The 25,985-nt window shown below is 46.7% G+C and overlaps 1 protein-coding gene across 4 annotated transcripts in view; it reads left to right on the top strand.

Annotated features, from left to right (window-relative positions):
• Positions 1–22,827, top strand: part of ADAM11 (ADAM metallopeptidase domain 11) — a 63,129-nt gene extending 40,302 nt beyond the window's left edge. The window contains exons 17-27 of one of the 4 annotated variants that reach the window (XM_035134762.2): positions 526–618; positions 2,476–2,556; positions 2,900–2,950; positions 3,916–3,979; positions 6,051–6,150; positions 6,292–6,411; positions 7,204–7,372; positions 7,956–8,070; positions 8,933–9,023; positions 11,936–11,953; positions 19,566–20,144. In XM_035134762.2, the coding sequence (XP_034990653.2) occupies positions 526–618; positions 2,476–2,556; positions 2,900–2,950; positions 3,916–3,979; positions 6,051–6,150; positions 6,292–6,411; positions 7,204–7,372; positions 7,956–8,070; positions 8,933–9,023; positions 11,936–11,953; positions 19,566–19,581 (918 nt within the window). In that variant the 3' untranslated portion in view covers positions 19,582–20,144. Of the gene's footprint in view, positions 1–525; positions 619–2,475; positions 2,557–2,899; positions 2,951–3,915; positions 3,980–6,050; positions 6,151–6,291; positions 6,412–7,203; positions 7,373–7,955; positions 8,071–8,932; positions 9,024–11,935; positions 13,728–19,565; positions 20,145–22,134 lie in introns of those variants that run through there. The other 3 variants (XM_035134765.2, XM_035134764.2, XM_035134761.2) reach the window with 3 other exon arrangements.
• Positions 22,828–25,985: the final 3,158 nt, after the last annotated feature.

Here is a 25,985-nt window from a genome sequence, read left to right as displayed (position 1 = left end):
TTGGTCCAAAATATATGGAGAGCACAGACTTGTGGAAGCTTACCTGCCATAGAGGGAAAACACAGGCAGTGAGTGGGGGCAGAAAGTAGTGGTAGAGGTTAGGAAAACAGACGAGGCAAAGGTGAACACACATAATGGCAATGTTGACCCTGAGGCTACTGTGCCTTTTAGGGCAAGAAATTGTACCTGGAAGATACTGCATCACTAAAGCACTGCGGTGGAGTCTGAGACACATGGCGAAATTCTCTCAGTGAAAGCCTTGGAGGAAACTGGCAGTCTCCAGTCTTACACAAAGGGCCCAGTTCAGAATTCCAGGCACGCATTGTTAGACAGGGTTTGTTAGCTCTGATCCAAAATTCCCAGCAAAGTGTTACACCTGGCTATTTTCTTTCTTTCTTTCTTTCTTTCTTTCTTTCTTTCTTTCTTTCTTTCTTTCTTTCTTTCTTTCTTTCTTTCTTTCTTTCTTTCTTTCTTTCTCTCCCTCTCTCCCCCCCCCCTCATTCTCCCTGCTTTGCCCCCTTGAAGGAGTGCGCCAAAGGTGGGGGGAACTGCTGCAAAAAATGCACACTGACGCACGATGCTATGTGCAGTGATGGCTTGTGCTGCCGAGGGTGCAAGGTAAGTGGGCGAGATTGGCAGCAGTGGGCGGGCGGGCGGGTGGGGGGAGGTGTTCCCATGGGCATAAGCTCCACTCAGAGTCTATTTGGCACTAGTTTGAAGCGAGGCACCTTTTTAAGGAACTCTGCAGCAGATGAAAAATCAGCTGTGCCTGTGGGTGTGTTGCAAACTAGGCCAAAACACAGTGGGCACTGCCCATGTGAGGCATGAATTTTTATTGCACAATTGTCTGGTTTTCTACAAAATAAATTCAGACAGATAAAGCATCATACATCACACGCATATAATACATACACACATCATGCATGTGCACGTATATGTATGTGACATGCTCCCCTTTGAGGTCATTAGTCTACTCCACAGCTGCTTAGCTTCAGCTGTCTTATAAAAGCTTCTAGACTATTCACAGGGATTGAACCCCAACATGTTGTGTTGTGTTGAAAAAGTCCAGCCCTCCCACCAGATGTCAAAGAGAAAAACAACTACTAGACTTCTAGAGGACACCTGAAGGCAGCCCTGTTTAGGGAAGCTTTTAATGTTTAATAGATTATTGTATTTTAATATTCTGTTGGAAGCTGCCCAGAGTGGCTGGGGAAACCCAGCCAGATGGGCGGGGGTGTAAATATATTATTATTATTATTATTATTATTATTATTATTATTATTATTACTGTGGGTCCTAGGCATGAGGTGAGCCTTTCCGCAACCACTTGACTCTTTGGGTGCTTCCAGACTGTCACTATTTTTGGCTAGGATTCAGTCACTTCCTGGCAGATTCAGGCAGTGGCATAGCGTGGGGGGCTGGTTGCCCTGGGCGCATTTTCTGAAGGATGCATGACTAGACGCCCCTACAACAGGCTCCCATCGGAGCCTGACTCTGAAGCTGCGGAGTTAGCTTCCTTCTGTGCAGCTCCACTTCCGGGTCACCTCTGACCCGGGGGCGAAGTGGAGAGTCGGTGGCAGAGAGCTGCTGCGCCCCTCTCCTGGGTTGGGCCACATGCAGCTACATAGCAGCACAGAGAGGCTGCGGGGGTGTAAGGCATCTCCCAGGTTAAGCCTGGCCCGAGGGGCAGAGAGAGGTTGTGGGCACACAATGCACACAGCCATGGCTCCTCCTTCCCCTGAGCCATTCCTGACTGGGAAGGTGGGGTGGGAGAGGCTGCGGGTGCGTGAGTGAGAATGCAAGGCAAGCTGCAGCCAGCTCTCTCTGTGCCCTGCCCCCCTTGGGGGCATCCCCTGACCCTGGGTTGCACAATGATAGTTGATTTGGTGGTCTTGCATAACAAACCCACTTCCGTCAAAGACTTTTTGCAATAAGGAAAGTGTCATAAAAATGTGTGGGATGCATAGCTGCCAAGTTTTCCCTTTTCTCGCGAGAAGCCTATTCAGCATAAGGGAAAATCCCTTAAAAAAAGGGATAACTTGGCAGCTATGGTGGGATGTGGGGGATAACAATGTCCTCTAACATTCCTGCAATCAAAGCAGAATGAATTTTCAATAAATAGCCAATGTTGTTTTATGCAAACAAACCTGGATGAACATTCGGTAAACAGATGTACAAGCAACTGCAGGAAGTTGCCATTGCTGCTCTCATTATTATTATTTTCTATCAAAAGAAATGAGATCACAAATGCAGCAACCCATGCTGCTCCAGGGAGAGTGCAGACAATATTTCTCTTTCTGCATTGACAATGGTTGGGAAAGGAGTGTTTGAGTAGACTGCGGAGCCTAGCTTCCCCTCACCTCCGAGGCCAGCACACTGAGCAAGAACAATGGGGAGATGTTTCTGCCTGTCCCCTTTCCTTACCAGCCAGTATTAAATAACTCTTTTGCTTTCCCCCCATCTTGTACCCTGCAGTATGAGCCGCGGGGTGTAACCTGCCGAGATCCCGTGAATGAGTGTGACATCCCTGAAACCTGCACAGGTGACTCCAGTCAGGTGAGATGGGCAAGTTACCAGGCAAAGATCTGATCAGGAGGATCAGGGAGATGCACTTCAGGGTTCCAGTCAAACCACCTCCCTTTTGAACACCAGGGGATGCCTCCTGCACCTCCAAGATCTGATTCTCCAGAGCTTTAATTTCTAAAAGAAGATGCACATGGACCAAATTCTGGCAGGAAGCTCTCAAGCTAATCTGGATGCCCTATCCTCCAATCCTAGCTATGTGGAGAACTGGTTAATTTAGTGACTCTTGAGCTGTGAAGTATTGTGTCCTGTTCTATATTGAATATTTATGTTTGCCTTTCCCCCCTCTCTGTATTTTTTTTTCTTTGCTCCATAGTGCCCACCCAATTTGCACAAGCAGGATGGCTATTTTTGTGACAATGAACAGGTAAGGTTGGTATCTCAGCTTCACACTTGGGTGTGATATCCCTGGCATTGTTGCCAGTGAGGGGCATGCATAGTCAATTGCATCCATGTGCCTTTGCCATGCACAGGCTGGAGAAATCCTGGTCAGTTCTAGCACCAGGGAAGGAAAGCAAGGGAATGAATGTATGATTAAAGCTGTTGCACTCACTGCCAGAGAAGTGTGCCTGTGCCTTTTAAGGGTTGCATAGTGGGTGAAAATTCTGCTAGGCACAATTTCTCCTAGCAGTGCACCACTGTGAAAGGGGAAAGCCAGCTTTGGTGAAATGTTCACTTACAGGCAATTCAGGAAAGTACAGAAGTCATCTCAGTGTAGAGATTGACACAGCCCACAGAAGGAGCTCACTGCTAGCTTCTATTAGAATTAATAATGTCCAGAAGAATGGAGAGGGAAAACATATCTTTGTAGAGTGGCCATATATTGTACAGCTTGAGAGTAGGGAGGAAATCAAGAGTGTGATAGGTCAGGTCCCCTGAGCATGATGCAGTTTGTGTCTGATAGTTATATTATCAGACAAAGCTGATCAGCAGGACACACCTTTATTTGTGTCTACTCCCTCCTGCTCTGAAAGCAGCAAGCTTTTCATGCTGGTCAGGCTCCCAGTGTGTTAAGATTTCCTGGGAATGCAGCTTCTTGTCTCCCTACCCATTAATTTATGCTAAAGGAACTTTCATTGGTTCCAAATATGTAGAAAGGGAAATTGCTTGGGGAAATGCTAGTTTATTCGTAGTGACCCCAAATTATCCAGACCTCTGCTCTGTAGAACAACTACTCTAACGGTTAATGCAACCTTAGTACTGCAGAGACCTGAGGACCTGAATCTGCACCCCCAGGCCCCATACATTAGAGCCTTCTATTTGTCCACGGAGGCATATGATCAAGTGAGGAATCTTGTGAACCTCTAGCAACTCTGACTTTCTGCTGCGCAGGGCCGGTGCTACGGAGGCCGTTGTAAAACCAGGGACCGCCAGTGCAGTGCATTGTGGGATCGTGGTAAGTAGTGCTCTTGGTCACTCAGATGAGTGGGGGATGCTGTAGCGAAGCCTGGTTTCATGTTGCTACTACGTCCCCATAACATCAGTGGGTGATGTATGCTGGCAAAAGGGAGGCACTAATGGCCGGGGCAGGGGGGAGGGATGTGCAGGTAGGACTTCTTTGCTCCTGTTTCCCCAGTGATGTGCATTGCTGCTGCCTACCAAGATGGGGAAGCACAGGACATTGGGAGCTTTGGTGTGGTGTGGGTGCAGCAGTAGGACCAATCCCTTCCTGCCAGCGTGCCTGCATCACACCAAACTCCCCACCTCTGTAAGTGACAGCAATATGCAGCTTTGGGAAGACGGAACAGCCACCCTACCTGCATAACCCCACCAGGTGCTCTTCCTGAAGGCTCTTCCTGTGGCTTTAAAAGGAGCAGGGCAAGGAGGATGTACACAGCTGTATTGCCTCTCATTTTGATACCCACTCTGTTGCCCCCCTGCTATCTTTTGCTGGCAGTGGGGTACAACTAGGGTGAGAGGCATACTGTTTGAGTTCTGGCCAGGAGGTTAATGACCTAGCAACCTTAGCTGGAGGTGGTTAATGGCTTGAGTCCACGAGGGACAACGTAAGGTCATCCTGCGGCCATGCCAAGGGCTGAGAGGCTGATGAGGGTTCAGCACCAGAAAACCACTGATGAACAGACAGCAGTATCCTCAGCCTTCCCTGTCATTGCCTCCCTAAGAGATGCTAACATGCAAAATTTAATTGCGAGACAGAGAGAGTGAGTCTTCAAACTCGTCCATCTATAGCAGGCATCCCCAAACTGCGGCCCTCCAGATGTTTTGGCCTACAACTCCCATGATCCCTAGCTAAGAGGACCAGTGGTCAGGGATGATGGGAAGTGTAGTCCAAAAATCTGGAGGGCTGAAGATGCCTGATCTATAGGCTAGTTTCTCAGTGATACCCAGCCAATCTCTTTCTCTGTCTGTGCCTGGCTGGCTCCGATTCCATCTTGTATCCTGATTTTTTCCAGTGCCAAGTCAAGAGCAGAGGGCAAGGGCTTTGCAGCATTTCACAACATTAGTATAATGAAATAGTCAGGGCTACACCACAGCTAAAGACCAGACATGCTGTTCTTGTTTGGCACGTTGTAAGAGGGGCTTAATTTGTAGTTAACAGTCTGGGTTGCTTGAGTTGGATGCTCTCTGAAACTGGCACTGACTTGCAACAAAGCTTTGTACCAAGATGTCCTTAGAAGGCCCCCAATGGACTTGCAAGCTTGGTATACCGTAGTCCAGCTCCTTGTCCGATCGCAGACCTATCCACCAGCAGCCTCACTTAGGTTAACACTTGCAATCCAGGTAACAGTTCACCACATGCAGAGGCGCCTGAGGAACAAATGCCCCTGAATAACTCAAGCTGCTGATTTAGACCAGTAAGTGCTATAGCCTAAGAGGTGTCCAGAATCATTGATGAGAACTTTGAAGGTAGGGATAGATCATTGTGAAAGTAGAGAAGGGCAGAGCGAAGAAAGCAGCATCTTGACCCCAGTCGCCACAACAGTGGCAGCAAAATATACTGTCACAATCCGGTTAAACTGTGGACTATTCAGTTATGAAGGTTTGCCTCTCTGAGTGTAAAACTAAAACCCCAGATACCCAACCTGCTTTGCATTTGCCCTGCTGTTGTTGCATTGGGATCTTATGATACTAGCAACATTTTTGAACGAGTAATATAAACGCCAAGGCCTCACCAGCTTTGAGTCTGGTAAAAAGTTGTGTTCCAAGGGCTGGGTCCATGGAGATCTTCCCAGTGTCACGGTAATAAATGAGTAAACTGCCGATCATCTGAAGGCACCAGCGCCACCTTCAGACCAATGGTAGAAGTACACCCTTCGTTGCAAAATATTTTTGGAGCACCCCACCCCCAGGGTTTTTGGCTTTCGCTAGAAGCCCTGATGAGCAGCTGTTCAGAAGAGTAGTTCTGTAGAGAATGTAATGCCGAGGTCAGGGAAGTATGGAGTCTATGTGTGTTACGTTCTCTGGTATGCCATTCCTCCCTCTTCTTTTCCTTCCTGGGACTCAAGCTTCGGCTGAAAGGTTTTGCTATGAGAAGCTGAATGTTGAAGGCACTGAGCGAGGGAATTGCGGGCGCGAGGGGAACCGCTGGGTGCCCTGCATCAAGCAGTGAGTAATCTCAGATTTCGCCCTTTCCCAGAATGCACTGTGTCCCCTTCCTACAATGCACCGCACCAGAGCACCACAAGCTGGTGCAAAATCCCTTCTTTTCATAGCTTATCTGGTTCTTTCTCCTCCCCCTGCACTCAGAGATGTGTTGTGTGGATACCTCCTCTGCGCCAATGTGACCGGGTCTCCACGTATGGGCGAACTTCTTGGTGAAATCACCACCATGACTTTCTATCACCAGAAGCGTTATGTTGACTGCAGGTTAGTAGAGCCTCACTCTTTCCTATTGGGCTTACTGGTGCATTGCCACTGGCCTCTCAGGGGCGCCCCAGCAAGTGGGGGAGCTGCGCGGCTTTCCCAGAGGCCTCACATTTCCCTGCATGCACGCCAGGTGTGCCTCGTCAACCATATGGCTGGCAGGCATGCAGCTTGCCACCCAAGCCTTTGTGGAAGGAGAGCAATCCCTGCAGAGGCTTAGGATGGAAGCTGCGCCCCTCCAACTATATGGCTAGAGGACGTCCAGCTTGCCTCCCAAGCCTCCGTGGGAGGAGAGCGGTCCCCACAGAGACTTAGGATGGAAGCTGGGCCCTGCCATATATGGCTGGCGGGCGTGCAGCTTCCTTCTCAAGCCTCTGTGAGAGGAGAGCGATCCCCACAGAGGCTTAGGGAAAGGTTGACAACTCTGGGAAAGGCACTGGAGGGATCTTTGCACCATGATGCTGGATATGCTTAAGACGGCCCTGACCCTCACAATCTAGATCCATCCGCAGTGGGGGGGGGAGGGTTAAGCACTTCCTCCCCAGGTGTTCTTTTCTCAGCAAATTAGCAAAGTCTGGCTGGCAGAGTCCTACAGGCACACCACCACAACTTCCATGTGAATTGCAGGTGTCCCTCGCAGTAGATCATGAGATGCAGCAAACAGGAATTGTCAAAAGAAGTCGCTGGTGGGCCCCTCTCCCTCCCCCATTATCTCCACCAGCATTGTAATTATAGAGCCTTGTCTCTTTCATGTGTGGGAGCAATCACAGTGGAACTATTCTTTTACTCTCCTAGGGGCGGCCACGTGCAGCTTGTAGATGGCACGGATGTGAGCTATGTGGAAGACGGGACGCCCTGTGGACCCAGCATGCTGTGTCTTGACCACAAATGCCTTCCTGTATCCGCCTTTAACTTCAGCACCTGTCCAGGCAGCTGGGGTGGCCAGATCTGCTTTGACCACGGGGTACAACTTGCAAACAGTTCAAAAGTGCCTTGCTCTTGGCACATGCTTAGCAGTACGGTCTGCACAGATGCGAATATTGAGCCATCTGCTCCAGTTTCCTTGGTTTTATTTCCTCCAGGGCCCAAGTCTTGGGGACAATGATTTTGAAACTGGGGGGTTGAGAGGAAGCCTCCTTTAGTCTTTTCTGAAGTTGGAAAGTATGGATCAAAATGGAAGTATGTCATCATGACCCAGTCCATACGTTTAATCATTATGTTCTATGAGCATAATATGGTGTATTACGTGATGGCAAAATTGAAAGTGATGGATGCATTTAATTTGTTTGAGAATAATCTCATTCAGAAGTGGTCTCTCCCCGCCATGGGGGAAAAGGCTAGAAAACAATGCTTTGGCTTTTTGTTTAATGTTGTTGGGGGATTTAAATTTGTTTATCCCATTTCATCTTGTAACTGTCCATGCCACCATAGGGAAAAGCAACTTGCTTCTTCTGAAAGCAGCCCATATGGGCATTTTTAGGATACTAACTAAACATCAGAGGAACATCTGCAAGGACCAAAGCATACAGTTTCTTTGTTGGTTATAGGTCTGCAGCAATGAGGGCCAATGCATCTGCTATCCTGATTGGACAGGAAAGGACTGCAGTGTCTATGACCCTATCCCAGATCCAAAGCCCACAGGGGAGACAGAAAAGTACAAGGGTAAGTTTGCAGGTCAAGATTCTCTTAAAGGAGGCCAGAACCTTATCTCATGCACTTGCAAATCAAAATTGCAAATGTGTTGGTCCTTATACCAACATGAGGTCGTAGCAGAGACCCTCCTCTGTGTTCCCTCTGAAGATTCCAAAGCCCTTTCTCGAATCTGCTGTTGGCTTCCACATGCCTTGTTTTATTTATCACTTTCTAAATTAAGGGAGGAATACAAAAATATCAAACCTCTGGGAGAAACCTGAGTACATATCACTAGTTTTCATCAGTTTATCCTGCTCTGGTTCTTTTCTACCACAGCTGTTTTTGGAAGACTGTCCCAGAATCATGCAGCTTCAGTTCTTTGAAAGCCACCTCTTGTTTTGGTTGTCAATCTAAATGCACAGATTAAAGTCACGAGTTCTTACACCCACCGTTTTCTTTAAGCCTGCATTTAATTATTTCTCTCTTAGCTCAGACTGGCTGCTCCCTCTTTCTAATTCAGGCCCCACCTAATTCAGGCTCTGTCAGTCAAGCTCCCATATTCTAGGACCTCTCCTTTTCATAGGAACATGGGGAGGGAGCTGCCTTATACTGAGTCTGAACATTAGTCCATCTAGCTCAGTATTGTCTACACAGATTGGCAGCATCTCTACTGGATTTCAGACTGAGGACTCTCCCAGCTCTACTTGGAGATGCTGGTGATTTAAATGGGGACCTTCTGCATGCAAGGCAAATGCTCAGCCATTCACCTATGGTTGTAACCTCTCTCTCTCTCTCTCTCTCTCTCTCTCTCTCTCTCTCTCTCTCTCTCTCTCTCTCTCTATATATATATATATATATATATATATATATATTGTCCCCTCTTCCTCTGCAGGTCCCAGCGGAACCAACATCATCATTGGCTCCATTGCTGGAGCAATCCTGGTGGCGGCTATTGTCCTGGGCGGCACCGGATGGGGATTCAAGTAAGCAGCGTTGACTTGCGCATGCTGTGCCGTTCAACTAGTGCGCCCCTGCGCTGTATTGCCTGGGGGTGGGAGCTCTCTCGCATGTTCTGCTCCAGGTGCCCTTTGCAGTGAGCTCCTTTGGTGCCTGCACTCAGCTCTGGGGATGGGGGGGGGCATTGAGCTGAGGCATGTCCCACCCCCCTACCAAGTTCAGCTTTTGCCGTTTTTCTCAGGGTGGATTCATACAACCACGGTTTTTCGGTGTTGTTGTTGTGGAAAGGCCACTTGCTAACTGCTTCACTTGGTAGTGTAGGGAAGGCATGGGGGGGGGGGTTCCTGGGGATGGTCCAGATACCTGCCTGGACTGGAGACGGGGATCGGTCTTACCTGATGGATCAACACCCTGTGGCCAGTTCCTTCTTTGCAGGACCTTCAGTCAGAAAATGAGGAGCTGGGGATTGATTTGAGAGCCCCTGCCTTTCAGGAGACTCCTCAACCATCCCAGGAAGTAGCCATCGGTGCAAGGGGGAGGGTGGCAAAGGAAGATTTGCACATGGTGCTTACTGCCATGCAAAATGGGGCACCGACTGGTAGTCTGTATCCACCCTCAGACAGATAGGGGTTGGCTGCAGCAGGGAAATGTGACAAGCCTGGGCTGCAGGCTTAGGGAAAGCAGAGAGAGGCACCAAGCCTTGGAGAATATCAATTGATGGAGGCATTTTTGACTCCACCTCCAGCCCAGATGTGGCCACAACTTTAGGGAGCGTTTCAGGTCTGCTCCTGAGCCCACTTGTCAGGCTTACTCTTTAACCCTCAATGCATTTTGCACGGCGCATGTTATGGAGAACGGAAGGCACCCTCTTGTGTTGAGAGCCACACTGGGAGTGGTGGGGATGGGGGCAGACTGATGTGGTGAAGCCCAGCTCCTGATGAATGGGGGCACACCAGAACAAAATGTTCACCATGTATGATGTGTTACAATTGCTTTCCGGTGTTACTTTGCCACCTGTAAAGGCAGAATATGAACTGGTCTTAGGGAGCTTTCAAATGGAATCGGTGACCAGGCTGGGGTACACTGGTACAATTGCAGTTTTTGATATGCCATTAGCTTTCCCTCATGAACCATTTCAGGCAGTTTGCCTGTACTTGCAGCAGCTCTGGAGCAGGATCTGTTTCCTGCCCCCACATGAACATGTGGCCTGTAGGAGTTTGGGAGGACTGTAAGCGCTGTCATCTCCCACCCCAGTTCTTAAAAATCTGTCTTAGGAGTGCATGTACCGGCACACCTTTAACTGCCATCTGCATTGCTTTGAATTGGGGCCTTTGCATCCTCTCTAACCTCTGTCCATTGCCCTCTCACCTAACAAACTGGGCTTTTTCACCCAGTTGACCTGCAGCATATTACTGCGGGGGAAATTTGTTGGTCCAGCACCCTGAGGTTTTGCTTTGGGTAGAAGGGTCACTTGGTGTTAGATCATCTAGACATGGGCTTAGCTACAGATCACTGTCTGCTTTGGGAGGATGGGGCTGTTTTGGGGGGAGGCAGTTATTCAGCAGTGTGGACTGGGGGTTAATGGCAGCATTCAGAAGGTGGGTTGACGGGGGGGGGACTGGTGGTGGTGTTGGGGTAAACAAATAATGTATTGGGGAGTCACACTCTTCCTCTCTGATCCACACCAGGCTCCCTGTTTGATGTTCTGCATGGACTGACACTTGCATGAGTGAAAGAGGAGTGTTTGAAATAACGGTCGCATGACTCAAAATACTGGCTTTAAGGAGATGGTGGCTGGAGGGAGGGGATGTTGGCATGGAGGTGGGGTGGGGGACAATAGAGTCCGGAAACTTGTGTCAGGTGCCATCCTCTACTAAGTAAATTCCGAAGGCACAAGCTGCAGGAACCTCAGAGTTGGCTCCTACAAAGTGAACGGTAACCCACTCAAACCCCCACCCCAAATCTCCCCCACCCACAAAAATAATTGCTGGTATTTGTATGTTGTATATGCCTGCCTGTCTACACTACTGCATTGGAAAGCAAGGCACAACAGACCCAGCCAAACTGCTGTTCTGGACGCTGGGATGAGGGAGAGGATGGGGAGGTGTGGAACATGGTCTTGGCCCTCCGGTTTCTAGCTAAAATAGCTGACCACCTTCTTTCCAGGTCAGCAATTTCTTCTCTGGAATTACGAGCATCTTCAAGTCTCTCCCCATCACATCCCTCAGCTATATACTTCTCAAGCATTTTGAATTGTTGTTTTTCGGAGCTTTTTTTTTTTTTTTAAGGAGAATATGCCATGAGATGATCCAAATGTGCTTTGAGGAAAGGGTTGGTAGTCAAATTCCGATTCTTTCCTTACTAGAACTATGGGGTGAAGGTGGTAAGAAAAATCAAAAGGTGTGCCTCAGCAGAGGGCTCTATAGCACGAGGCTAAAGGAAACCATAAAACCTTTGCTGTGTGGGAAATCCCCTCTCCTTAATATAGTGGCAGCTTTGACCACATTTCTTCTGTTTTCTAATTGCTACCTGTTTTAAAGATGCTCATTTAATTTGCTACTGAGGGCTAGAAACATGCTTTAAGAAGCTCATACCCAATATTAGAATTTCAGCTCAAACATAGACTTTGTACTTGAGGCCCTTGTGCCGCAGGGGAGATCCCAGCGAATCTCTTCCTCCTTTCTTGGCCTTCCCAAGGCCCTTTTAAAGTTCTGGCAGGAGCTATGTCAGCTAAGAAGAATAGTGGTGGTAGATCTCTGCACAAAAGCTGTCCTGGATGGTAAGGAAGATGTTGCATGCATGGCTGGGTTTTGCATTACCGACCATGGCATGCGGCACGAAGACTTGAGGCAGTTAGGCCAAGGTGTACCCAGCTGAAGTTACCTGCTAACCCCCGTCCCCCTCTCTCTCTTTCCTTCTCTCTCCTCGGCTTGCAAAGGAACATTCGCAGAGGAAGGTATGACCCGGCTCAGCAGGGCATCTAAGCACCACACCTCGCCACCACCCCCTCCATCGCTCATCCCCTCCATCCCATCCTCCGCATCGCCTTCATCCCGCACTCCCTGCTTGCAATGATCATGTGGGTGGCTGAACCAGCTCTCTTGTGGAGGCCCCTCTCGACCAAGAAGATCTCATCTGCGCCATGCCATCGCTTCTCTCCACGCATCCACCAGAGCCGGCATCAGCAACGCTTTGCTCTCCATTCCTTAGTTGGCTTGCGGGAGGAGGGCCTTTGGGCAATAAGCAGGATTGTTAAGGATTCAGCTATCTAACACAGCAACAGGCCCTGCTCTCAAATATTGGATGATAATGATGAGGTGCTTGATGTTAACCTTGGCCCTTGGTCTCTGAGGCCCACGTTTTGACATGTTACCTTTTCTTATCTGATGTGGTAAAGTCCCCGTGAGAGGAATTTACCCCCATTGGTTTCACTGTGAGGATTTATCCTTTTGAGTGGGCCCTCATGGTGAAAGCAGGTATTTGTCATGAACTGTGTTTGTTCTGACATGGAAAAAATGGCTCTACTTTCAGGAAACCCTGTGTTGACCTCTCCACCTCACCATTACATGTAAACCAATCACTGTATTTTCTGTGCTCCCCCCATTCTGTTAAATGAAAGGATGTGCACCATATTTTAGCACACATACAGGCCCTCGCATATTATAATGAGCATTTGCAGCCCTGAGATGTATTAAACCCGCCCAAGAAACCTACAAGATAAACCATTATTCCTGGAGAAACTGAGGCCAATAGAGTGCAACTTGACTAAAGTACTCTGTGGGTAGCATAGATTTAAACCCAGGGGCCCCGAGGCCCAATGCTGTAGTAATGAACTTCACACACACTTTTTACTACCCATATAGATACCTGTGTTTGTGCATACACACATGCCCCGAGTATATAATTACCTAGGGGATTTGGAGACCAGGGGCTTTTGTGTGTCCCCTTCCCTCAATACATGGAGAATTTGGTTTGAACTGAGGCCCCCATAACATGTAATGCTCCATTAGTAGTATTTCAGTGGTTCTTTCTCACCCAGAGTAGCCCTGGAGGCTGCAGCATTGTGGGAAGGAAACTACTCAGGTGCTTTCCTGCTCAACATTGCTTCCTGTGCCTTTGGTATGTTTCCACTTGTAGGGGAAATATATATGGTTATCCTTTCCTTCTGTGTGGCAAAAACAGCCAGGGGAGAGCCATTTTGAATGGGAAAATGGCCAATTAAGAAACTCCATTAAGGCAACCCTTAAAACTCCTGTTCTCAGGTGCCTGATTTTATAGGGATGCGGTTGGGGGAATGATAAAACCATACAACCAAATTTGCACGTGCTATACCTTTCAAGCATATTCTTCCCCTGAAGGAAATCTGGGTACTGGTCTGTTAAGGGTTGCTAGAAATTGTAACTCTGTGAGGGGTAAATTATAGTACCCAGAATTCTTAAAGGGGTGTGTGTGCTTCTAGTGTGTTTTACAGTTATAGTGTGAATGCAGCCTAAGTGTTGAGTACAGCCAGAGTAGAGAGGACCCACTCAAGTAATTCTTTGCTGCCATTTTTTGAAAAAGGAACATCTTAACTCACAGGTGCTGGGTTTACTTGTGTGCAACTGTATGGACATTGGCTGTGAGTTAGCCTAAAGATTCTGTGTATGGCTCGGACTTCTCTGCCTGCCGTGTATAGAATGTAAACCTTATATAAATATGGTCTCATCAGGACCCACAGAGTTAGAAAAACTTCATCGCAACAAAATACACCACCTGGTTCAGCCAGGAAGTCTTTCAGCAGATTCATTTGTAAAGTTGTAGTATGCTATAACTTACCATAGACCTAGACATAAGCAACAACAAAGGCCTAGTTCTTGCACACAGAAAGTAACGTAACTTGAACATATTGAATTGCAAGAGGGGACTAATGTGGTTCAATGCCCTCCATACAAAAAAAAGGAAATTTCCCTGCACGTAAAAACAAAACAAAAACAAGTTGTTAGGGGAAACGCTTGGCTTGAACAGTTAACCCTGACATACTAATTTTCCATATACACACAAAGGGGTATGGAGCAGTTTGCAGAACTGGACCCTAAATTGCAGTATTCGGGTATTACAAGGACTGATGGCTAAGTGCTCATTAACATTCCCAACCACGGTAGGTTGCAAATTTGGCCCTTTGAACATATTGCAAAAAGCAGGTGATGGCCAAAGAGGGACTTCTTTTAAATCGGTATGATTACTTCTCCCATTAACATGCCCATAGGAACAAGCTCTCACATCTGGCCACTCAGTGATTTTCCTTTCTGAAAACCACGAATGTCCCTTGGAACCTGGTAACCACCCTAATGGGGAGAAGACAAGATCTGCCCCTGCTGTGCGCTATGAGAGACACATCCATGTTTATCTGCTGCTATCTGTCCATTGCGTATTTTGTGAATGTGACCTGGCAATCTCCCTTGGCATTCCTCTCATTTCATGGCTTCATTGTTCTTTGGAAGTTTAAAAGAGCCAGGAGTTTGGGAAGTAGGGGTGGAGATTCTCCTCTGCGGGTGGAGACTGAGCTAGAACAGATTCACACAAATATTGGGTTGAACAAGGTAATGGTGTGATTAAGTGCTTTTTCATTCAGCATAGTAGAGAGAGGTAAACAAAAAACCACCCCAAACACCATGTTATACGTTGCGGCAATGCGGCTCTTGTTTTAACTGCTAGCACCCAGTCATGGAACATGTCAAGTAGTAAAAAGAGGATCGCACCTATGGCCACATGCAAAGTGCATTCCTTTCATAGAATCATAGAATTATAGAGTTGGAAGAATTATATGATTCTATGTCCCCAGCAATGCAATTCTGGGGTTGGATTCTAGTCCAATCCCCTGCAATGCAAAAATCTCAGGTGGTCGTCCAACCTCTACTTAAAAACCTCCAAAGAAGGAGAGTCCATAATCTCCCAAGGGAGACCGTACCACTGTGAAACAGCTCTTGTCGTCAAAGTTCTTCCTGATGTTTGGTCGGAATCTTCTTTCTTGTAACTTGAAGCCATTGGTTCAAGTCCTATCCTCAAGAGCAGGAGAAAACAAGCTTGTTCCCTCTTCCACAACCTACCGTATAATACATATATTTTCTTACATTTCTATCCCACCCATTTTGCATCATGGCGCCAAAGCTAGTATACACGAATATAGCACATACCCAAAGGCGCATGTTGGATTATTAGGGAGGACTTTCAAGAAACTTTGAGCATGCACATCTTTTACTGGAGGAACCTGTGTGATAATTTGTAGCCATATCACATTGTAAATAAGTTTTATTATTATATGGATATTGAATAGATGCTGCCCTCCACCCCGAGTAGGGTGGCCGCCTTTATTATTTGCAGGGCTTCATGGACAGGCAGAAATTCAATAGAAATTCAAGAGCTGAAACTGCACCTGTTGAACAAACGTCTCCCTTTCATTCGGGCCATCACAGGAGCCCTGCCAAGCAGTGATGCATTTGGAACAGAACTTTAGGGTAGTGGTCCAAGGCCTAACTCTGCAAAAGTCCCCCAAAATACAGTGAAGTGAAGCACATTACCATCCAAAGCATGGGTTGGCAAACTAAGGTTCGCGGGCTGAATCAGGCCCAATGGCCTTCTAAATCAGCCCCATGGACGGTCTGGGAATCGCTGTGTGAATCTCCAGTGCACACGTTCTTTCCCTCTCTCTCCCTCTCCCTCACACGGCACTGGCACCTCCCTCCCTCCTCCTGGCTTCTCCCCGCCCTGCCTAGAGGAGGAAGGGGGCTGAGCTTTGTTGGTGCCAGCCCCTCTCCGGAGCCCTTTTGCGCACCGCTCATCATGCCCCTGCCGCTCACAAGACACAGAAGCCGTGGTTGGCTGAGCGCCCCTCTCGAGCGCCTGCCATTTAAAGCAGCCCCTCTCTGGAGCCCTTTCGCGTGCTGCTCATCATCCCTCGTTCATTTCCCCCCCAAAAATATAGTCCAGCCCCCCACGAGGTCTGAGGGACAGTGAACCGACTCCCTACTGAAAAAGTTTGCGAACCCCTGATAAAGAGCACACACACACACACATCCATATGACCGTTAAGCCCAGAGATTACTGCACCACTGATGCCAGGAAAGAAAAGTGAGCGCCTTATCCATGATTTCTCCTGATCAGAGCAGGCAAAGGGGAATATGTGGAAGGAGACTGTTCTGTGAGATATGCAGGATTTGGGCCATCTAGGGCTTTTAAAATATAATAATCCACACGTGTAGGGATTGCAAATCAGATTGTATTTGTCACTTTGGTTACAGTAGCAAGGAGTTTTCAATATATTATTTCCCCAACCACTCCCAAAGTGTGTCTCCATGCTTTTGTACTACAATTGCTGCACAATATCTCTCCTAAATTTAACATTTTGAAAATGTCAAAATTCAGGGCACAAGAGGAGAATGCTGTCTAATTCCCAAAGGAATGAGCTTTATGCAAGTTGCTGACAGATACAGAATCAATAAAATATGTAAAAGAAAGGTTAGGCTACATTTTAAAAAGATGGTATACCAGATTTAGTTTTATAGGGGTACTTTAAAAGCAGAATATGATTATGGACTTAAAACTAAATCTCAAGTTGACAGGAGTCCACTGCACAGAAAATTAGCAGGTGAATCTTTGTCTGCCATGGAGATAAATGTTAGGCAAAGTGTCACCCATGTAATTTCCGTGAATCAAAGGGGTGGTGGCGGCGGCCTTGAATCCACTTTTTTGCATCCTGTGTTTCTAAATCCAACAACAAACACAACAGAATATTACAAAACAGAAAATTAAAATAATAGCGTAGTGGTGGGTTTTTTTGTGCAAAATTTAGACATTAAACATTCCCTTGATAATTTCCCCCGTTTGATGCATACTAGCAGCAATAACCCCTTCTATAGAGTTAGAAAATAGATAATTGCACCTATTAGACTGGAATGGCTTAAGAGTAGATGCTTAACAAAATCCTATGTTAATTCAGAACTAAGGTATAGATCAGGCATAGGCAACCTTGGCTCTCCAGATGTTTTGGAACTACAACTCCCATGATCCCTGACCACTGGCCCTGTTAGCTAGGGATCATGGGAGTTGTAGTTCCAAAACATCTGGAGAGCCAAGGTTGCCTATGCCTGGTATAGCTTAATCAATTTCAATTTCTGTTCATCATTTTTCCAGTTTTAAAAAAATCAGTCCAACCCATTTTTGTTTCAGTTAGTGATTTTTTATATACAGTGGTACCTCGGTTTATGAACACAATTGGTTCCGGAAGTCTGTTCATAAACTGAAGCGTTCATAAACTGAAGCGAACTTTCCCACTGAAAGTAATGGAAAGTGGATTCATCTGTTCCAGACGGTCTGCGGAGTACTTAAACTGAAGCGTTCATAAACTGAAGCGAACTTTCCCATTGAAAGTAATGGGAAGTGAATTAATCCGTTCCAGATGGGTCTGCGGCGTTCGTAAACCGAAAATTCGTAAACCAAGGTGTTCATAAACCGAGGTTCCACTGTATATAAAAAAGCTTCCCTCAAAAATTGTCAGAACTTTTGCACGCATTTCTCCTAATAGACACATTTTTTGCAAGTTATTTCATCTAATGTAATGCTAAATTAGGAAAAATTGCTTGCAATTTTTTAAGATACATGCATACTTGCCCCCCTAATATACCCATTTCTATACAAATCTTTTTAGTTGGAGAAACTGCATCACAAATTTGGTAGCTCTGCTTCTGTTTGCATAGTTTCTGGAGATGTGAATTAGGGAGATTTGCATTAAAATGCAGAGTGAACCAAATTTTCATCCCTGAGTCCCTCAAAGTTCAATGGACTTGTTCTGTTAGAAATGTGTTAACTGCAGTTGTAAATTATTAACAGTTTTAGAATTCTGAAACGGATGTCATTCTCTGCTGCATGTGTAGCCTTGGGCCCATAATGCGAGGAGCGAATAATTTCTGTTGTGGCAGCAAACTACATGGTACAAGATAACTTGAATTCTTCCTATTTCCACAACACTTGCATTGGAAAAAAACAACCTGAGTTTGTAAAATAGCAAATGGTGCTCATGGCAACAACAATAATAAAAAAAATTTTTTGCCACCTTTTCCAACCCCTGCCCCCTATCATGGCAAAATCAAATATTTGCTGGTATCACCAAACCAGCAGAGGGGCCCTCTGCCTTGACACTTCCACTATTTTCACTTTCTCCAGCTGTTTTTGGACTACAACTCCCATCATCTCTAGCTAGCAAGACCAGTGGTCGGGGATGGTGGGAATTGTAGTCCTAAAACAGCTGGAGACCCAAGTTTGGGGATCACTGATCTAAAATGTGTGAGAATTGCCAGAATTTGCACATCCCAGTTAAAGGGCCCAATGAGAGGGCATTGATTTAAGTCCCCAAAAATCTTGCCGCCAGCATTGTGGGTTGGGAAGCAGTGAATCATGAAAATGGCAGTTAGGTGAAGCCCTCATTGGTGACCCAATGTCAGACATTGGCCCCCTTTGTACAGGCTGGGTGAGTACTCCCAACCCTGTTTATCGCAAAGGCATTTCAGAGCATTGCCAGACATTCAAAAAGACTTTGGGATTTCCGTTTCTGTATTGCAAATGTGAATCGTACATGGGTTAGAATGTACATTCAGTTGAAAAATGGCCCCGCTGGCTTTCCGTTATGTATTAACGACATTTTCGCAGGCACCCAACTTACACAAGAGTATTCTCTGTGTCAGTGTCTGCAGGTCTGCACTGTAACAAGTTGTGGAGTTATGCTTAAGAAGACCAAAGCCAACGGTCTTGTCCAATGCATCATCTCTCCTTCCCATCCCAAAAGTATGATACAGTGGGACCTAGACTCCAGTGTTCAGCAAGCAGAGAGAGAAAGCAAACCACAAACAGGCATCTCTCCAAATCAGTGCAGCCTCGGGTGCAATTGGGGGACGTTGAATAAAAATAAGGAGGCGGTGGAAACATAAAGAAAGAGGACAATGTTGAAAAACCATTTGTACATGTTTCATCTGTTGCGTAATGATGCTTACCGCCAGGTCGGGTGCTGTTGCAGGACGGCGACAACGCCTCCCCTACATCCAGCAGTCATGCTGGAGGTGAGGGGTTTTCCTGGGCTGGGGTCAACCCTTTTCAACTTCACCCAGGCTGGGGAAGTGGAGAGCAGTGAAACAACAATCACGGGACCAATTCTATTCTGTCAAATGCCTTCTCGCCCCTAACTTTTGCTGGAAACTCCTTCTCTTCTCACCCATGAGGTTACAGCTAGAGGAATGATGCTGGGGAAGTGGATTGCAGCTTGCCTGCCCATTTGGCCAATGGAAGGCAAGCTGTGACACTGGCCTCACCCCTTCAATTTCCACGGGGCATGGAGTAATTTTTTTCTGAAAAAGGGGCGGTAGACCAAATAAGTTTGGGAACCTCCGCTCCAGATGCTTCTATCATGTACAAATGAATGACAGAGAACACATCTGGCTCTTTTAACCTTGCTGAGGAATCGCCACCATTACTTCTATCTTGCATTCCTTTACTGCTCTGCATTCCCACTAAAATTACCCCCCCTTGCTTCTGTGTTTCAGGTCGGGAGGGGCTTAGCCCCAGCTCATAACCCTGATCTTTGTGCTGCTGCTCTGGGTCTGTATACTCACCATAGGGTGGGGAGGAAGGTAAAAACACCCTCCTTTCCTCTTCCTGGTCAGCAGATAACCAACATCCCAAGCCACCAAGTCTTCCATTGCCTCCTGGACGGACATGGGCAGGAGAAGCGCCCTCCTTTGGAGGGGCAACGTGCACTGCACTGCCTCGCACTGTGGGAGCAGCTCCCCACGGATGACCCTTGCCGAGGGCACCATGTCACGACTTCTCGCAACCTTTCCTGGGGGAAAGGGCCATGAAAGGGATGCTACTTCACAGGTCTACAAGTGTGCCTCACTTTGCTAATCCCACCGAGGAATGTACCATGTTGGATCCACCAAAAAGCCACGCAACACAGGGGCACAGCAATGCTCCTCTCCTCAGCTATTTCTGTGCCTGGAAGACGCACTGCTCCCTTTCCCGTGGAGTGGAAATCGAGCATTTGGGGTGTGTGAGGACAGTTGGGGTGTGTTTTCTTCCACACGTTTTCACATGTATGAATGCCACGGTAGTCCTGATATTCTCTGCCCTTTTTTTGGTTTGTTTGTTTTGTTTTGTTTTGTTCCTGGAGAGGTGCTTCCCACAGCAACACAAAACTGCTCCTGGGTGGACTAGGAGGCTAGATCCCTTTTTTATCTTTTTTATTGTCCACAAGCTCACCACCAGCGGTGCCAGGTTGTCCCCAAGATGGTGGAGTGGGGTCGTCGCCCGCATGTGATGTTGGAGAGAAATAAGTCTCTACTTTTAATTCTGTTCCACTCAGCAGGAGAAGGTGGGGTTCCAAAACTCAACAGGGCTGGCTCACCACATTACCATAAAAAGGGGTCCGCCCATTCAGTTTGGAGCCTAAATTTACCTAATAGCAACACTGAAGAAAGTGGGCCTCAGCTAGCAGACAGTTGGGAAATAGCGGGCTAAAGGAGGGTGGGGAACCTGTGGGGCCTTCAGATGTTGTTGGACTACAGTTCATAATCATTGGCCATGCTCGCTGGTGCCCATGGGAGCTGAAGTCCAGCAATAGCTGAGGGGGCACAGGGTCCCCAACCCTAGTAGAAAGCTGTAGAGTATTCGTACTCAGATGCCTCTCTCTTTATAAGCAGAGAATGATATGTTAAACCCCAGTTGAAAATTACAGCCCTATTAAGAAGAGAATAGTAACTCGTTGAGGCTAATAATCCCCTACAGTTCTCCGCAAAGATCCCTCCCTCCAACAGCCGGCAGAAAAGGCTGCTAACTCCTGCAACAGGTTGGGAATAAGGTCTCGTTCTTCCCTGAGATTGTGTCTGGGTTGTACCATGTCAGGTGGGCTCTTGTGTGAGGACAGGCTGCTCTCCCTGAAGTTTTAAATACCTTCCAACAATACTTCCCTAATCTGATTTGAGGATCCAATAAAAAAAACTGGGGGAACTCAAAATGTGGATCTCTCAACATCTCGGGCAGAAACTATCTGACCTCCTGGCCAAATGCAAGACCACCCAGCTGCTGGTGTCTCTCAGTAGGGCCATTTCAGATTTCAGTAGGGGTGAGGATGAGGTCTTAATAAGAGGGAAGAGATTCAGCAAGATCCAGATCCCGACTCTTGAATGCTTTCAAGGCTACATTGCTACAACCAACAAGAGTAAATACAGGGAAGACCAACTGGGCCTTCTGCCAAATGGGACACCTCTCCTCCTGGCTTGTACAACGGTTGACCCAGGCGGCCATTTTCCTCATCCAAAGAAGCAGGATTTCTGAATGGTACTATAAGGGAACTGAATGGTCAGCTGTCTTTGGAGCTGGTGGCTTGGGTGTGGCTATATTGAGCCACTATTACGGTATTGCGGAACGAAGGCCCCCTGTGCCATCTTGCTGCCCGGAAGCTTACAATGGCAAGGCGTTCCTGCCAGACGTAATTGATGCACTCCACGCTTACCCCTGTCTCCTTGTACTCCTTCCTTATCCTCCTTCCTTTCCTATCTGAGCACCACAGCTTTATGAAATAGGAATGCCGGGCAGTGAAACAACAATCACAGGACCAATTCTATCCTGTCAAATCCCTTCTTGCCCCTAACCTTTGCTGGAAACTCCTTCCCTTCTCACTCATGAGGTTACAGCTAGAGGAATGATAATGGGATTTGTAGCTTCCTTTGTCCCCAACTGAGAGGACTGGCTGTTGGCACACTAAAATCCAAAAACAGGTAAGGTGTTCTTCTTACCGGACCAAAGGTGGTCGATCTTAGGAGCAGGCAAGTTGTTGGGTCACAAAGAATGTTTTGTCAGACTGTGTGATTTGGGGGATCTGAGCATTGTTTGGGCATCTCTATCTGTTCTGTTGTGAAATGATCGGCTCAGGGTTTGAGGGTTGTGCTATTGATGGATGAGTGGCTGTGTGAGTGTGTGTGTGTGTGTGAGAGAGAGAGAGAGAGAGAGATTATGAATATGTGCTTCAATATGAGTGAGTGAGTGAGTGAGTGTAAGCAAGCTGTAGCATTTGGTGCAATGGGCAACTTGAACCCTCTTTTAACCTTCGCACAGTAGCAAGGATCAAGGCTCCTAAAACTTCAAAGCCAGCGCAGTGAGGAAGAAGAGGAGCAAAGGCGGCATCGCAAATGAAGAGCACAACCATGGAGGGAGCTCGCTCTGTGCTACACTCACCTTGGACGCCTGCCATCTCCCAGGACACTCTCCGGCTTGTGGGAACCTCGGACTGTGATTTCCTTTGCACACGAGTTTGTTTGTATATGTATATATATCTATGAGCTGCCTCCCTCGGGGTGGGCAGCCTTGTCTGTATATCGTGATGTGCCCAAAGATTAACTCAAATGCCGCTTCGGGGCATTCATGTAGATACATATTACACGTTCACTGCACACGCTGAATGTTGAAGGCTGGGCAAGTGGGTTGGCTTCCAAACCCATTGATGGGACAATTCTGGGTCTTCCGCTCAGGCAGATGCTAACAGCTGGATGCAAGGCCTTCTCCTTTTGTGTACCCCGCTATGCTGCGCACATACCTGCCAATGTTTGCTAAGTTTGAAAGAGTGCAATCTACTCTTGCTCTCCTGACCTTTAGAAAATCTGGCCAATAATAAAAGCAGGGCCAATATTTTAAGATTTGAATTCCTGCAGAATTCTGTTAATACTAATGTATACTACGAGGAAAAAACACTAAAATGCATCCAACTGCCATATCTTAAGACTGAAAAATAAAGTCTTTCTTTTTGTTCAACTCTTAGCGCGTCTCTTTGACTTGTGACGGATAGGTTGTGAAGTTTAACTTGTTTGTCTAAAGCACACTTGCAGTGGGAGCACCATGGGTTTGAACTAGAGATCTACTGTAAGTCCTGTTTAGCTTAGCCTAATTGGCTTGTCCAGGAGAAGAGCTCTTTTCAAAGGGAACTTTGGTCCTGCAAATTGTACTGTGTTTGTCTCAACCTACAGTGGGATATATTAGCTAATTGAAGGCCCTTGTTAATTGTGTAGGTTATCTCTGACTATGTCCGGGTAAGGGTGCATAGGGCCCTTCCAGTAATTAATTTATAAAGCAAGAGGTGCTTGGGGCTCAAGCTGGACATCACATCTTTTGATTGAGTACCCTTTCTGCTTAATTCACAAATGTGGGAAGGGTGATTAAAGCTACAGAGCACTGCTCTGCGACTGGTCTTTTTAAATGGCATCTCGAGTCAGATATGGCTCATAAACAAAAACCAGGTTCTGGGCTCAGTATAAACCTTGCACTCTGCTTCTGCTCAGAGACTATCTTCTTAATTTGCCCCACTTATCCCAGAGATGGACATTGGCATTAAAAACAAGAGCCTCTGCAGAGCCCAAGCTCTCAGTTCCAAAACTGTTATTCTAGTTCATTGATCTGTGATTTTCCAGCTACACGAAGGTGGCTTTTCCTTCCATTATTTCACCCTCTAGCCGATAGATACAACACTCAAGAGCATACCAGCCATTTGAAACGTCTGCCCGAGAGATGCCAGCCTTTCTGAACTGGAATTCCCTCAAGTCGTCCCTGAAATGAAATGACATAATCAGTTACCTATATATTTTAAGGAGCAATTTGAAGCCCCCATGCCAACTTTTTGAAGGTCCACAGCCTGGGTCTTGTCACTCAGATGCAGTGGCAAGTGTCAACAGGAAAGGAGAAAGGAGCATTTTAAACCCCCAGTCTCTGTTCACAACTCAGGGCAAGAGGGAAGGACAGTTCTCTTGTCTAGCCAATGACCCTTAATGACCCTGTATTGTTCCTTAATGGCCCTAGCTTAGCCAGGATGGTTTTTGCATAGGAATTCCTCTGCAGCTTAATTAAAACATATTTCAAATATACTGGTGCTAATGTCAAGCATAAAAGCATATGACATCTGTGTATGGTACTGTGTAGCAGTTAGACTGCTCTCCATGTCCAAGAAACCTAGGATTTGCAATTCAATGAAGAGTCCAAAATGAGATTCTCAGCCTTCCTCTTAGAGTGAACTTCACAGTTTATTCTGCAGTGCAGAAAGTAAGTGAAGTGGCAAACCCGGGAGAAAGCGGTGGAGGAGACCACAAACAATAAAGCATTTGGTAAACCTCTGGAGGGCCTGAGGATGGCACTGTGACCCCATGTCCTCCGACTGGGCACTGATATTGGATACAGCCGCAGTACAGACAGAAGCATTCGTTGCCTCTGAGAAACAGCCTGTGGAAACGGAGAAACAGGCTTGACTTCAGCTCATCTGAAGTAGCGTCTAGTTAGGACTCTCCAGGAGTCCGTCCGTCTGTCCCCAAAATATTTCGGTGAATGTGATCACTGGGGATTTGAGTGCACCTGAGAGGTCAAGGTAAGTTGTCCACAAGATCAGGGCTTAAATTTGGTTCTTGGCTGGCAAAGCAATAAAGAGTCCCTCTGAACATGGGGAAAGCAGACCTGCTGCTAGTCTGCTGTGTTTTTTAAAAAGAGCACAATCCCAACAGCATTCAGGCATTTGACTTGACAGAGCTGCCATGCGTCCGGACTTCCCCCAGATATTATTGGGATTTCAAAGGTGGAATTGACATGTGGGGGGGGGATTTCCAAAATGCAGCACTTTTCCCTGGATCTTAGGAAAGTCAATCGAAAAAATCACAATTCGGGGTTTGTCTAAAATAAGCTCAACAACTTTCGGGGTGATCTGGTTTTTACTTTTTGAAATATGACAACCCTATGTGAGATTTAGGCATGCCTGTCACTTATTCAAAGAGCCTTAAAGACTGTTATTTAAGCATGATATTTGTCGGCCACATCAAAATATATATAACATGGACTTGGGAGGTTGTAGGTAGGCACAAATACACTTGGGTTGAGGTACTCTTGAAGAACAGCATTTTTTTTTTTAAAAAAAGACAATTACCTAAAGTTAGCAGGGGATCCAGAGAACAAGCATTGATTGCTGAGACATGGGAAGAATCCACATTTAATTGTAAGTGTCATTTTTCCCCCCTGAACACCAGAACAAAGTTGAATGGGGGGCAGTTACTTTTTGTTGTGTAGAAAATGTGCAGAATCCTTATTTGAGCCTTGAGACACGAGACCAAACAAGGCAAGGGGGATTGGAGACTTATGAAAGGATTCCCCATGTTAGCTTGCTGTTGATGCTTTAAAAAGAAAAAAAGAAACACAGCAATGGAGGGAAGGACACACACACTTTGAATTTGATTGGGGCAGCAGATCCCCTTCTCTGTGAGCCACATGCTTCATTCTAATTTCTATTTATTGAGAGTAAGTGATAAATGGTGGATTGAAGCAACTCACAAGGAAACATGATCCTAGGTGCAGTGGTTCCGGAAGTCTGTACTTAACCTGAAGCGTACTGAACCTGAAGCGAACTTTCCCATTGAAAGTAATGGAAAGTGGATTAATCTGTTCCAGACGGGTCCGCGGAGTACTTAAACTGAAAGTACTCAAACCAAAGCGTACTTAAACCGAGGTATGACTGTACTTGTTAACTGCAGAGTGGCCAGCCAGGCAGTATTTTTACTACTTACTCTGCCCTGGAAAACTATATTCTGTCAAGGAACTAGCCTTGGGATCTGAAAAGCCAGTGAAGTCCACATTCTGGGGGAGTTCAGCTGATTTCTACAGGTTGAAAGAAAACACCGGTGGGTGGCTGGATGGGTGTCATAAGGCTGCATCATAAAGCTAGCCCCTTTCCTCACTGCTTGTGGGTACCGGCCTGAGGGGTGGGGGTGGGGGTGGGGAAACACATGAAATCAGATAAACTACCAGTAGTTGGACAAACAGCTCCAAGACAAGGAACCAGTTTGAACAGTCACGTGAAACACAAAGATTACAATAAATAAAATGGGTGGTACATATATTTAAAGCTGGACCAACTCACACTTAAAGCACATGACCACCCTGCT

The sequence above is a fragment of the Zootoca vivipara genome, chromosome 13 (assembly GCF_963506605.1).
Source record: "Zootoca vivipara chromosome 13, rZooViv1.1, whole genome shotgun sequence".
Taxonomy (NCBI): Eukaryota; Metazoa; Chordata; class Lepidosauria; order Squamata; family Lacertidae; genus Zootoca; species Zootoca vivipara.
This window is presented reverse-complemented; position numbering and strand designations above follow the sequence as displayed.